Source organism: Nerophis lumbriciformis, linkage group LG10 (assembly GCF_033978685.3).
Source record: "Nerophis lumbriciformis linkage group LG10, RoL_Nlum_v2.1, whole genome shotgun sequence".
Lineage (NCBI taxonomy): Eukaryota > Metazoa > Chordata > Actinopteri > Syngnathiformes > Syngnathidae > Nerophis > Nerophis lumbriciformis.
This window is the reverse complement of record NC_084557.2, coordinates 2,784,382-2,800,000: the sequence shown is the minus strand read 5'-3', so window position 1 is coordinate 2,800,000 and position 15,619 is coordinate 2,784,382. Positions and strand designations below refer to the sequence as shown.

Here is a 15,619-nt window from a genome sequence, read left to right as displayed (position 1 = left end):
TCTAAAGTGTTTGTGAGTTGTAGTTTGTATTTGTGAATGAATCCAGTGCACAGCTGCAGTAATCAATACAAAATGGCGACGTGAGTGCGCAATGTTTATATAGGAACTTCTGATCCTAATTCAGACTCCCAAATTAGAGCTCCCGTTTTCTTATTGATTTTATAATGTATATTTGTATAATGTGTGTGTTCTGAAATAGTGACAGAGAATAGAACAAGGATGGACAATTCAACCCTTAACTCAACAATGAGTAGATGAGTGTTATGTGTGTGTATATGTGTAAATAAATGAACACTGAAATTCAAGTATTTATTTTATTTATTCATATATATATATACCATTCACGAAACCCAACACAACACTCCAATATGTGCACCATGACAGCAACCACCCACCCACCACCACGAAAAGAATACCTACCGGAATCAATAAAAGGCTATCGATGCTGTCATCTAGCAAAGCTGAATTTGACCAAGCAACCCCCCCGTACCAAAAAGCCCTTGATGAAAGCGGATACAATTTCACCCTCACCTATGAACCCACGCCAGGAAACCAACCAAAAAAGAACAGAAAACGAAACGACATCATCTGGTACAACTCCCCATACAGCAAAAAACGTCTCAACTAACATTGGACACAAATTCCTCAATCTGATTGACAAACACTTTCCCAAAGACAACACCCTAAGAAAAGTATTCAACAAGAACAACATTAAATTGAGCTACAGCTGCATGAACAATATACGACAAATCATCTCAAACCACAACAAAACAATTGCAAATGAGCCGTCGGCCCCCGGACAAAGCGACTCCAAAACCAACAAAGGCTGTAACTGCCGAAAGAAACCTGATTGCCCTCTCAACGGGGGGTGCTTACAAACATCAGTTGTCTACCAATCTAAGGTAATACGCAAGGACATTAACACATCCGACACATATGTAGGATTAACCGAGGGAGAATTGAAAACCAGATGGAACAATCACAAGGCTTCTTTCAGGAACAAAAACCTGCGAAATACCACAGAACTCGGCAAACACATTTGGGACCTCAAAGACAATAATGTTGAATATTCAATAACATGGCAAATTCTTGCATCCAGCACACCTTACAATAGTGGTAATAAAAGATGCAACCTATGCTTGAAAGAGAAACTGTTTATTATTTACCGTCCAGACCTGTCATCCCTCAACGAGCGCAGCGAAATTGTAACAGCGTGCCGCCATAGACGGAAACACCTCCTAGGTAACACATGAGCCAATCACCACGCCCCTACGCCAGCCTGTACCCACCCACTCTGTGCCCTATACAAACCATGGTATGTGAATGCTCCCATTAAAATCTCCTGACGATTGAGGGTACCCCCCCTCATGAAACAGGCCTGTAGAGATGAAATAGTCTTGTGATTTTTTTCCCACACATACATATGTATATATATATATATATATATATATATATATATATATATATAGGTATATATATATATATATATATATACATTGATATATATATATATATTAAGGCTGCAACAACTAATTGATTAAATCGAAAAATAGTTGCCGATTAATTTAGTCACCGATTCGTTGGACCTATGCTATGCGCATGCGCAGAGGCATTTATTTTTTTATTTTTTTTAATGTGTTTTTATTTTTTTTGTAAACTTTTATTTATAAACTGCAACATGTACAAACAGCTGAGAAACAATAATCAAAATAAGTATGGTGCCAGTATGCTGTTTTTTTTCAATAAAATACTGGAAAGGATAGAAATGTAGTTTGTCTCATTTATCCGATTATTAATCAATTAATCGAAGTAACAATCGACAGATTAATCGATTATAAAATTAATCGGTAGTTGTAGCCCTAATATATATATATATATATATATATATATATATATATATATATATATATATATAGGCCCTGTGATGAGGTGGCGACTTGTCCAGGGTGTACCCTGCCTTCCGCCCGAATGCAGCTGAGATAGGCTCCAATTAACTTAGAATTTCACGGCTGCAACACGTGCCAAAGTAGTTGGGAAAGGGCATGTTCACCACTGTGTTACATGGCCTTTCCTTTTAACAACACTCAGTAAACGTTTGGGAACTGAGGAGACACATTTTTGAAGCTTCTCAGGTGGAATTCTTTCCCATTCTTGCTTGATGTACAGCTTAAGTTGTTCAACAGTCCGGGCGTCTCCGTCGTGCTATTTTAGGCTTAATTTACGTTAAGGAAGTAGTTTGACATGTACTTCGGTATCAGGGAGGTGTAGCGGATTTTATAGACCAGGCTCAGTGCAAGTTGTTTTACTCTGTCCTCCACCCTGAGCCAGCCCACTTTGGAGAAGTGGGTAGGAGTGAGGTGTGATCTGGGGTGGAGGTCTAGAAGTAACCTGACTAGCTCGTTCTGGGATGTTTGGAGTCTAGATTTAAGGGTTTTGGAGGTGCTAGGGTACCAGGAGGTCAACGGAAACTGGCTCCAGTTCTGCAGACGCCGTCACACCAAGAGGTGACGTTCCGAATACATATCTAGTCATTACTCAAAAACTAGAGTGTATATTTTGGGAAATGACTGGCAGGGTCAAAGCAGGACTTGTTAGTGACATTTCAGTCTTCTAGTCTCTTCTACTTTGTTTCCTCGCCAGACTTCCAGAGGTTGCCTCAGAGCAACCGGGTGTCGCAGTCTTTGAACGGAGACCTCTTCTTCTCCAACGTGCTGCGCCAGGATTCCCGTGACGACTACATCTGCTACGCCCGCTTCCCGCGCACGCAGACCATCCAGCAGAAGCAGCCCATCAGCGTCAAGGTCCTCAACCGTAAGTCTCGCACGCCAGAGAGCCTCACTTCCTGTCTGGGACGCCACCTTCAGTCTCCAGAAGACATACAGGTAAAAGCCAGTAAATTAGAATATTTTGAAAAACTTGATTTATTTCAGTAATTGCATTCAAAAGGTGTAACTTGTACATTATATTTATTCATTGCACACAGACTGATGCATTCAAATGTTTATTTCATTTAATTTTGATGATTTGAAGTGGCAACAAATGAAAATCCAAAATTCCGTGTGTCACAAAATTAGAATATTACTTAAGGCTAATACAAAAAAGGGATTTTTAGAAATGTTGGCCAACTGAAAAGTATGAAAATGAAAAATATGAGCATGTACAATACTCAATACTTGGTTGGAGCTCCTTTTGCCTCAATTACTGCGTTAATGCGGCGTGGCATGGAGTCGATGATTTTCTGGCACTGCTCAGGTGTTATGAGAGCCCAGGTTGCTCTGATAGTGGCCTTCAACTCTTCTGCGTTTTTGGGTCTGGCATTCTGCATCTTCCTTTTCACAATACCCCACAGATTTTCTATGGGGCTAAGGTCAGGGGAGTTGGCGGGCCAATTTAGAACAGAAATACCATGGTCCGTAAACCAGGCACGGGTAGATTTTGCGCTGTGTGCAGGCGCCAAGTCCTGTTGGAACTTGAAATCTCCATCTCCATAGAGCAGGTCAGCAGCAGGAAGCATGAAGTGCTCTAAAACTTGCTGGTAGACGGCTGCGTTGACCCTGGATCTCAGGAAACAGAGTGGACCGACACCAGCAGATGACATGGCACCCCAAACCATCACTGATGGTGGAAACTTTACACTAGACTTCAGGCAACGTGGATCCTGTGCCTCTCCTGTCTTCCTCCAGACTCTGGGACCTCGATTTCCAAAGGAAATGCAAAATTTGCATGGTTGGGTGATGGTTTGGGGTGCCATGTCATCTGCTGGTGTCGGTCCACTCTGTTTCCTGAGATCCAGGGTCAACGCAGCCGTCTACCAGCAAGTTTTAGAGCACTTCATGCTTCCTGCTGCTGACCTGCTCTATGGAGATGGAGATTTCAAGTTCCAACAGGACTTGGCGCCTGCACACAGCGCAAAATCTACCCGTGCCTGGTTTACGGACCATGGTATTTCTGTTCTAAATTGGCCCGCCAACTCCCCTGACCTTAGCCCCATAGAAAATCTGTGGGGTATTGTGAAAAGGAAGATGCAGAATGCCAGACCCAAAAACGCAGAAGAGTTGAAGGCCACTATCAGAGCAACCTGGGCTCTCATAACACCTGAGCAGTGCCAGAAACTCATCGACTCCATGCCACGCCGCATTAACGCAGTAATTGAGGCAAAAGGAGCTCCAACCAAGTATTGAGTATTGTACATGCTCATATTTTTCATTTTCATACTTTTCAGTTGGCCAACATTTCTAAAAATCCCTTTTTTGTATTAGCCTTACACAATATTCTAATTTTGTGACACACGGAATTTTGGATTTTCATTTGTTGCCACTTCAAATCATCAAAATTAAACGAAATAAACATTTGAATGCATCAGTCTGTGTGCAATGAATAAATATAATGTACAAGTTACACCTTTTGAATGCAATTACTGAAATAAATCAAGTTTTTCAAAATATTCTAATTTACTGGCTTTTACCTGTATTGTCCCAAGTGTCAGCTGTCAACGTGGCATCAGTCCTTATTTCCCGCTCTTTGTTTCAATGTTTGCTTTGTTGTGTTACAGTGGATGCAATCAATGACACAATGGCAGCTTTTTACAATGACACTGATTTATTTAGTGGTGAGTTACGGCGTTCCTCCGACCCCTGACCCTTTTCTCCTGGTCTTTTCCCCCGCCATTAACGAAGGCTGCGTTCACACTTGTCATGTTTACTTCGCTTAAAATTGAACTCTGGTGCTTTCTCTCCCCGAGTGCGCTTTGTGGAGTGTGAGGTGTGAGACCACTTCAAACAGGGTGGCCCCTGGCCCAAAGCAGAATTTTATTTTGAGGGCCCCGTTACATTTTCACACTTTCTTTCTCATCCGAAACTACTTTTATACGTTTTAATCAAATTTAAGTGGTTTTCATTTGAAGCTTGTTTTGTCCTAAAACTAATTTCATGGGGAATAAAGTATTCAATAATGTATTTTTTTTTTTAGTACAAATAACAAATAATATCAAATTATATAAATCAAATCCAATTTTATTTACCGTATTTTTCGGAGTCATATTATTATGATTATTTTCTACATATAAAACACTTCCTTGTGGTCTACATATCATGTAATGGTAGTTCTTTGGTCAAAATGTTGCATAGATGATGTTTTACACATCATCTTCAAGTCTCTTCAGGATGCGCCGTTTTGTGGGCGGTCTTATTTACGTGCCTCCACTTGGACAGCGTCTTCTCCCCGTCATCGTTGTTGTAGCGGTGTAGCGTGCAAGGACGGGTGTATATATATACATATATATATATATATATAAATATATATATACATATATATGTATATATATATATATATATATATATATATATATATATATATATATATATATATATATATATATATGTATGTGTATACATATATATAAATATATATATATATACATACATATATATTTTCACGTGTATACATATACAGTATATACATATATATATATATATATATATATATATATATATATGTATATATATATACATATATATATATATTTACATGTGTATACATATATATACTGTATGTATACACATGTAAATATATAAATACTTACATATATATATATATATATATATATATATATATATATATATATATATATATGTGTGTGTATATATATGTGTGTGTATATATATGTATGTATGTATATATAATTGTATGTATAAATATATATGCACATGTATGTATATATATATATATATATATATATATATATATATATATATATACATACATATATATATATTTATATATATATATATATATATATATATGTATATATATATATATATATATATATATATATATATATATATATATATATATATATATATATGTATATATAATACAGGTATATATATATATATATATATATATATATATATATATATATATATATATATATATATATATATATATATATATGGATGCAAGAATTTGCCATGTTATTGAATATTCAAATAATGTTGAATATTCAATAACATGGCAAATTCTTGCATCCAGCACACCTTACAATAGTGGTAATAAAAGATGCAACCTATGCTTGAAAGAGAAACTGTTTATTATTTACCGTCCAGACCTGTCATCCCTCAACAAGCGCAGCGAAATTGTATCAGCATGCCGCCACAGACGGAAACACCTCCTAGGTAACACATGAGCCAATCACCACGCCCCTACGCCAGCCTGTACCCACCCACTCTGTGCCCTATATAAACCATGGTATGCGAATGCTCCCATTAAAATCTCCTGATGATTGAGGGAACCCCCCCTCATGAAACAGGCCTGTAGAGATGAAATAGTCTTGTGATTTTTTTCCCACACATACATATATTGCGCTCTACTACGGTATCGAGCACTATTTTTTGGATAACCTTATTAAGACATATATATATATATATATATATATATATATATATATATATATATATATATATACATAGCCAAGGTTTTTGTGGTTTTTCCGTTATCGTTATACAGTGCTCAATACCGGTTATAGTGGAATATACGTTAGGTCAGGAAAAAACACAGAGGCTATTTCATCCCTACAAGCCTGTTTTGCAGGTTTCCCTGCTCTATTTTATATAAAATCCCCTTAAGAGCAAGGAAACCTGCGAAACAGGCTTGTAGGGATGAAACAGCCTCTGTGTTTTTTTCCTGACCTAATGTATATATATATATATATATATATATATATATATATATATATATATAAATATATATATCAGTGAAGGAGTATAAGGGTCATTAACTGACATTTGCACTTATTCACGCAAAATGGGGCCCTTAATGGATGCTGGGGCCCTACACACTGCACATGATCTGCGTTTAGGCCCTGACTTGAAAGATAGAGTTCTGTAAGTGAACTCTGGTGCAGTTGGACTGACATGTCGACTAAAGAGCAGAGTTCAAATGACGTCTGATGAAAGGACAAGAAAAAGGACAGTTAGTGTGGGAGACATTCACACACAGTTCATTGTGAAGAAATGTACGTTGTATAAAAATAACTTACTGTAAGTATTCAACTCGCTGCAATCTCATTGTTTTGGTTTGGAATTTAATTAAATCGAGTCGTTACTTTGTGCAAATGCATATCTGCCAACTACTCCGGTTTTCCCGTAATTCGTACGGTTTTCATCAACCTATTCCGGGTTACGGTTGCAGTGATAAAAAAATATGGTTTTTCATTAATAAAAAAAAAAAAAAGGGTGAAAACTACGCGAATTGCACCTTGTGCAGACAAGATTTTTCGATCGGACACGGAGGAATTAGCGATGTAAAAGACCACGTTGGGACAAAAAAACACAAGTCTAATGCTTTTGCTAGCGATACAAGTGGAAAACTTTCAACGTTTTTCGTCGCCCAAACAGATTCTTTGGATGTGATAAATGCCGAAGTTTTATTTACGGAGGCAATAATTGAGCATGGACTTCCAATCGCACTGGCTGATCACATGGGACAGTTAAATGTTTGTAATGCAACCTTTAAAAATCATTACGCGGTGATCGCGGTCCCAAAAATAAACTTTTCTTGCATGATAATGTCCAGAAAAATTCGCTTTATATTACTATGGAGTCCTTTTAACGAATGAGTTTGATGGTTTATCACAAACCTTAAATGAAAGAAGTCCTTTCTTCTCCTGCACCATGCATGCGCTTTGGCCTTGCTTCGTGTTTGGTGCGCAATCCTGTCGGCTGTATTTCACAGCACGACATACTGTTAAAAGTGTTTATACTATTTATGCTTTCAAGTCCAAGTTGAAGAAATCTTGTTAAATGTTGACAGCATAACTACCAAAATACAGAAGTATGTCCTTAATATTTTTGCAGTGCTATTTCTGTTGAAAAGTTCAAATGATTACATTAGAGATGTGATGTGCCACTTTTCAAGTGTCTGATGGCTTCAATTAATTTTCATAAATTTTTCATATTTTGAATTCTTTTGAAAGGCTTACAAAAAAACTACATTTGAATTGTAATTCCATGCTATTGACAGGACTATTAATTTTAATGAAGTTAGCTTACCATGTTTACAGTATGATAATTGTGATAGAAATGTGAATTTGAGGCACAGAATATTTTTTACAATTGAACAAGGCAGTAGATTATACAAGCTTGGACAGAAAGTTAATAATGACACCAATTTTTTTTTAATGGAATTGTTTAGTACTGTTTTACCATTTGTTTACTGTAAAAAGTGTTTATACTTTCAATGAACAAATTGAAGTCTTGTGAAAGGTTGACAGGATAACTGGCATTAACTGTCAAAATAATTTCAAACTATTGAAGTTAGCTTACAGAATAAACATGTCAATCAACACATATGATTTTTGCTGTAATATTTTTGTTTTGAAAAGTCACTGTGACTGATAGAAAAGTGATGGTTTTAGCAATATTTTAACCTGTCTGAATGCAATCAATCATTTTGCGTCGGGGGGCGAAGGAACCCCCCACCAGAACTTTGTCCTGGACCTACCGGGGCCTGCGGCCCCTGGACCCTGGCTACTAGGTTTTTCTGATTTCAAAAGTTGGCAGGTATGCAAATGTTCCTTTGGTCACATGACACAAATATTACACCAGTTATCTTTTTATTCTGTCGGGATCAGAGTAGAGGAAGTCAAGTGTGAACGCAACCTGAGGGGTCAGCTCACTGACCTTTCACCCCTAAATGAAGGCCTCTTCCTTTCATCCTGGTGACATGTAGCACCCCCTAGTGTCTGGATGCTAACCCTCACCTCTTCCCCTTCGTTAATCCCCCACTCTCTCCAGTCAAACACCTTCACTAATTGTTCTATTTAACATCTATTCAAGTCACCAAACACTTTCTAACATTTCTTAGTTCAAAGCAACGTTTGTCTCCTTCTTGCTTGCAGGCGGTTCAAATAAATGTCTTGCATTTTCTCCAATCAGCACAACCATCTAGTGGAAAGTGTTTATCTCATTTGCATTTTTACATTTCTGTTATGTCCCCTTAGAGGGCAAATGAGCGACCATCTGCAGGATCAAATGCAATCAAATGAGCTGAGAGGTGCCAAGCTTCTCCAATGAGCTGCTTGACAACAAGCAGGCAGATTTAACTTTCTCAGTCCTTCTTTGTCTCATTTTGTCCACCAAACCTTGTATTCTGTGCGTGAATGCCACAAAGGTGAGCTTTGTTGACGTTATTGACTTGTAGGCTAAAATAGCTAATATAGACACTTACATCATGTGTTGTCTTCATTATAACACTTATATAAGACTTTTAAAGTCATTTTGATAGTAGGCTAATATAAATACTTACATCACGTGTTGCCTTCATTATAACACTTATATAAGACTTTTAAAGTCATTTTGATAGTAGGCTAATATAGACACTTACATCACGTGTTGCCTTCATTATAACACTTATATAAGACTTTTAAAGTCATTTTGATAGTAGGCTAATATAGACACTTACATCACGTGTTGCCTTCATTATAACACTTATATAAGACTTTTAAAGTCATTTTGATAATAGGCTAATATAACTAATATAGACACTTACATCACATGTTGTCTTCATTATAACACTTATATAAGACTTTTAAAGTCATTTTGATAGTAGGCTAAATAGCTAATATAGACACTTACATCATGTGTTGTCTTCATTATAACACTTATATAAGACTTTTAAAGTCATTTTGATAGTAGGCTAATATAGACACTTACATCACGTGTTGTCTTCATTATAACAGTTATATACGACTTTTAAAGTCATTTTGATAGTAGGATAATATAGACACTTACATCACATGTTGCCTTCATTATAGCACTTATATAAGACTTTTAAAGTTATTTTGATAGTAGGCTAATATAGACACTTACATCACGTGTTGCCTTCATTATAACACTTATATAAGACTTTTAAAGTCATTTTGATAGTAGGCTATATGGACACTTACATCACGTGTTGCCTTCATTATAGCACTTATATAAGACTTTTAAAGTTATTTTGATAGTAGGCTAATATAGACACTTACATCACGTGTTGCCTTCATTATAACACTTATATAAGACTTTTAAAGTCATTTTGATAGTAGGCTATATGGACACTTACATCACGTGTTGCCTTCATTATAGCACTTATATAAGACTTTTAAAGTTATTTTGATAGTAGGCTAATATAGACACTTACATCACGTGTTGCCTTCATTATAACACTTATATAAGACTTTTAAAGTCATTTTGATAGTAGGCTAATATAGCTAATATAGACACTTACATCACGTGTTGCCTTCATTATAACACTTATATAAGACTTTTAAAGTCATTTTGATAGTAGGCTAATATAACTAATATAGACACTTACATCACGTGTTGTCTTCATTATAGCACTTATATAAGACTTTTAAAGTTATTTTGATAGTAGGCTAATATAGACACTTACATCACGTGTTGCCTTCATTATAACACTTATATAAGACTTTTAAAGTCATTTTGATAGTAGGCTAATATAGCTAATATAGACACTTACATCACGTGTTGCCTTCATTATAACACTTATATAAGACTTTTAAAGTCATTTTGATAGTAGGCTAATATAACTAATATAGACACTTACATCACGTGTTGTCTTCATTATAACAGTTATATACGACTTTTAAAGTCATTTTGATAGTAGGCTAATATAGACACTTACATCACGTGTTGCCTTCATTATAACACTTATATAAGACTTTTAAAGTCATTTTGATAGTAGGCTAATATAACTAATATAGACACTTACATCATGTGTTGTCTTCATTATAACACTTATATAAGACTTTTAAAGTCATTTTGATAGTAGGCTAATATAACTAATATAGACACTTACATCATGTGTTGTCTTCATTATAACACTTATATAAAACTTTTAAAGTCATTTTGATAGTAGGCTAATATAACTAATATAGACACTTACATCACGTGTTGCCTTCATTATAACACTTATATAAGACTTTTAAAGTCATTTTGATAGTAGGCTAATATAGCTAATATAGACACTTACATCACGTGTTGCTTCATTATAACACTTATATCAGACTTTTAAAGTCATTTTGATAGTAGGCTAATATAACTAATATAGACACTTACATCATGTGTTGCCTTCATTATAACACTTATATAAGACTTTTAAAGTCATTTTGATAGTAGGCTAATATGGACACTTACATCACGTGTTGCCTTCATTATAACACTTATATAAGACTTTTAAAGTCATTTTGATAGTAGGCTAATATAACTAATATATACACTTACATCATGTGTTGTCTTCATTATAACACTTATATAAGACTTTTAAAGTCATTTTTATAGTAGGCTAATATAGACACTTACATCACGTGTTGCCTTCATTATAGCACTTATATAAGACTTTTAAAGTTATTTTGATAGTAGGCTAATATAATAAAAAACAAAAGTAATGGTAAAAATACTTTTTGGTATCAATATCAAAGACAAAGCAGTTTGGCTAATGAAGATAAAGTCTAATAAACAAGCTTTGTTCTCCAACAAAACATGTGGTTCAACGCGACAGTTTGGCCAACAAAAATAAACACGAGTGACACCTCTCACATCTAATGCACAATCTTCACGGCCCGCGTTCAGTTCGGAGAGATGACAAACATTTTAGCTCGTGTTGATGTTATTTGAACACTGACACAGTTAGCAGTTAAATAAAGGACGAGTTAGCATCCCAGCAAACAAACTACAGACTTTATAAACAAGTTATAAACACATCGCCTGCTGCGTGTTTCCTCACCTCATTAACTCTCAGTCACAGCAGGACGCTGTATTGAGAAAATAAAAGCAACGTCATATAGTTTTCTTTAGTGTGGGGACAACATTGTCCACACCTGTCTCCATCTAAACACAGCAGTGCCTCTTAAACGCACGCCCTGACTCCTGGGAAATGAAGCGAAAGGGAAAGGAAGTCAACAAAGCACCGAGCAGATTATGTGTCGTTGCTTTCCGCCATGTTTCAAGCCAAACTTTGTTTCCAGGAAGTAAGCAGTGTTGCCTAAAATGCATTAATAAATGGCAGTTTTTCTTTAATTAAAATTTTAAACCGTCTGAAATTATACCACGGTTTATCGTTATACCGTTTACTGTTACATCCCTAACTTTCTGTCCAACACAAGCAGATTTGAGACGATTTGAACAGATACCGTATGGAAGCTCTGTGTATATTTACACATTGAGTGGAATAAAAACCGAAAGAGTCCGCTGACGTGGTGATGATGTTCCGCTGCCGTTTGGCATCCTGTGGAAATCAGGGGTTGGACTCGTCTAGGATGTCTCGTAAAGAGGCTTGAAGTGAGTTGGCCAGGATGTAAGCAGGGTGTGTGTGTGGGTGTGACCACAGAGGATCCGGTAGACGAGAGGAGGCCCACGTTCCTCACCCCGTCCGTTCCCTCCAGCTCCAAGATGGTGCTGCGTGGTCAGGTGCTGGAGATGGAGTGCATTGCGGAAGGACTGTAAGTCGGCCCACTTGGACGTGACACCTTCACCACTCCTCACCTTTCCATCCCTTCACCTCCAGGCCCACTCCCGACATCACCTGGGCCAAAGTGGGCGGCGAGCTCCCCGCCACGCGGACCTCCTACCCGCACCACCACAAAACCCTGCGCATCGCCAACGTGTCGGAAGCCGACGCGGGAGAATACCAGTGCACCGCCAGGAACAAGCACGGCTCCGTGGGCCACACCGTCGGCGTCGCGGTCAAAGGTGCGTCCTCGTTCTCCTGCGGACCTTTGATGTATGCGGCGTGAGGAATTCTTCTTCTTCTGCTTCCAGCTGCTCCGTATTGGATCGGTGGCGCGCCCAGGAACCTGGTCATGGCCCCAGGAGAGAACGGGGTTCTGACATGCAGGGCCAGTGGCACACCCAAGCCCGACATCCAGTGGGCCATCAACGGCATGGCCATAGAGAGTGAGTGCAAATATGTATGTTACAATAATAGGTTACAATAATATGTACAAGTATGTTACAATAATATGTTACAATAATATGTTACAATAATATGTTACAACAATATGTACAATAATTTGTTACAATAATATGTTACAATAATATGTTACAATAATATGTACAAGTATGTTACAATAATATGTTACAATAATATGTTACAATAATATGTACAAGTATGTTACAATAATATGTACAAGTATGTTACAATAATATGTTACAATAATATGTTACAACAATATGTACAATAATATGTTACAATAATATGTACAAGTATGTTACAATAATATGTTACAATAATATGTACAAGTATGTTACAATAATATGTTACAATAATATGTACAAGTATGTTACAATAATATGTTACAATAATATGTACAAATATGTTACAATAATATGTACAAGTATGTTACAATATGTTACAATAATATGTACAAGTATGTTACAATAATATGTTACAATACTATGTACAAGTATGTTACAATAATATGTTACAATGATATGTTACAATAATATGTTACAATAATATGTTTCAATGATATGTTACAATAATATGTACAAGTATGTTACAATAATATGTGCACATATGTTACAATAATATGTTACAATAATATGTTACAATAATATGTACAAGTATGTTACAATAATATGTTACAATAATATGTACAAGTATGTTACAATAATATGTTACAATAATATGTACAACTATGTTACAATAATATGTTGCAATAATATGTACAAGCATGTTACAATAATATGTTACAATACTATGTACAAGTATGTTACAATAATATGTTACAATGATATGTTACAATAATATGTTACAATAATATGTACAAGTATGTTACAATAATATGTACAAGTATGTTACAATAATATGTTACAATAATATGTACAACTATGTTACAATAATATGTTACAATACTATGTACAAGTATGTTACAATAATATGTTACAATGATATGTTACAATAATATGTTACAATAATATGTTACAATGATATGTTACAATAATATGTTACAATAATATGTACAAGTATGTTACAATAATATGTTACAATGATATGTTACAATAATATGTTACAATGATTTGCTACAATAATATATACATGTATGTTACAATAATATGTTACAATGATATGTTACAATAATATGTTACATTAATATATACAAGTGTGTTACAATAATATGTTACAATATGTTACAATAATATGTTACATTAATATGTACAATTATGTTACAATAATATGTACAAGTATGTTACAATAATATGTTACAATAATATGTACAAGTATGTTACAATAATATGTTACAATGATATGTTACAATAATATGTTACAATAATATGTTTCAATGATATGTTACAATAATATGTACAAGTATGTTACAATAATATGTTACAATAATATGTACAAGTATGTTACAATAATATGTTACAATAATATGTACAAGTATGTTACAATAATATGTTACAATAATATGTTACAATAATATGTACAAGTATGTTACAATAATATGTAACAATAATATGTTACAATGATACGTTACAATAATATGTTACAATAATGTGTTACAATAATATGTACAAGTATGTTACAATAATATGTTACAATAATATGTTACAATGATATGTTACAATAATATGTTACAATAATATGTTACAATGATATGTTACAATGATATGTTACAATAATATGTACAAGTATGTTAAAATAATATGTTACAATAATATGTTACAATATTATGTTACAATTATATGTTACAATGGTATGTTAAAATAATATGTTACAATAATATGTTACAATGATATGTTACAATAATATGTTACAATAATATGTTACAATGATATGTTACAATGATATGTTACAATAATATGTACAAGTATGTTAAAATAATATGTTACAATAATATGTTACAATATTATGTTACAATTATATGTTACAATGGTATGTTAAAATAATATGTTACAATAATATGTTGCAATGATATGTTACAATAATCCATCCATCCATCCATTTCCTACCGCTTATTCCCTTCGGGGTTGCGGGGGGCGCTGGAGCCTATGTTACAATAATATGTTACAATAATATGTACAAGTATGTTACAATAATATGTTACAATAATATGTTACAATAATATGTTACAATGATATGTTACAATAATATGTTACAGTAATATGTTACAATGATATGTTACAATAATATGTACACGTATGTTACAATGATATGTAGAAGTATGTTACAATAATATGTTACAATAATATGTTACAATAACATGTACAAGTATGTTACAATAATATGTTACAATGATATGTTACAATAATATGTGCACGTATGTTACAATGATATGTACAAGTATGTTGCAATAATATGTTACAATAATATGTTACAATAACATGTACAAGTATGTTACAATAATGTTACAATAATATGTACAAGTATGTTACAATAATATGTTACAATAATATGTACAAGTATGTTACAATAATATGTTACAATAATATGTTACAATAATATGTTACAATATAATGTACAAGTATGTTACAATAATATGTTACAATAATATGTTACAAGCTTATTCAAAAATCCAATACATTCATACAAACATAACAAAAGTATAACATCTATTGTGTAT

At 34.4% G+C, this 15,619-nt stretch overlaps 1 protein-coding gene across 3 annotated transcripts in view; it reads left to right on the top strand.

The window, feature by feature from the left end:
• Positions 1-15,619, top strand: part of LOC133612751 (neuronal cell adhesion molecule-like) — a 274,321-nt gene that overhangs the window by 161,990 nt on the left and 96,712 nt on the right. For 2 of the 3 annotated variants that reach the window (XM_061970426.2, XM_061970425.2), the window contains exons 7-10: positions 2,641-2,811; positions 12,385-12,496; positions 12,562-12,746; positions 12,816-12,950. In XM_061970426.2, the coding sequence (XP_061826410.2) occupies positions 2,641-2,811; positions 12,385-12,496; positions 12,562-12,746; positions 12,816-12,950 (603 nt within the window). Of the gene's footprint in view, positions 1-2,640; positions 2,812-4,552; positions 4,610-12,384; positions 12,497-12,561; positions 12,747-12,815; positions 12,951-15,619 lie in introns of all 3 variants that reach the window. The other variant, XM_061970423.2, reaches the window with a different exon arrangement.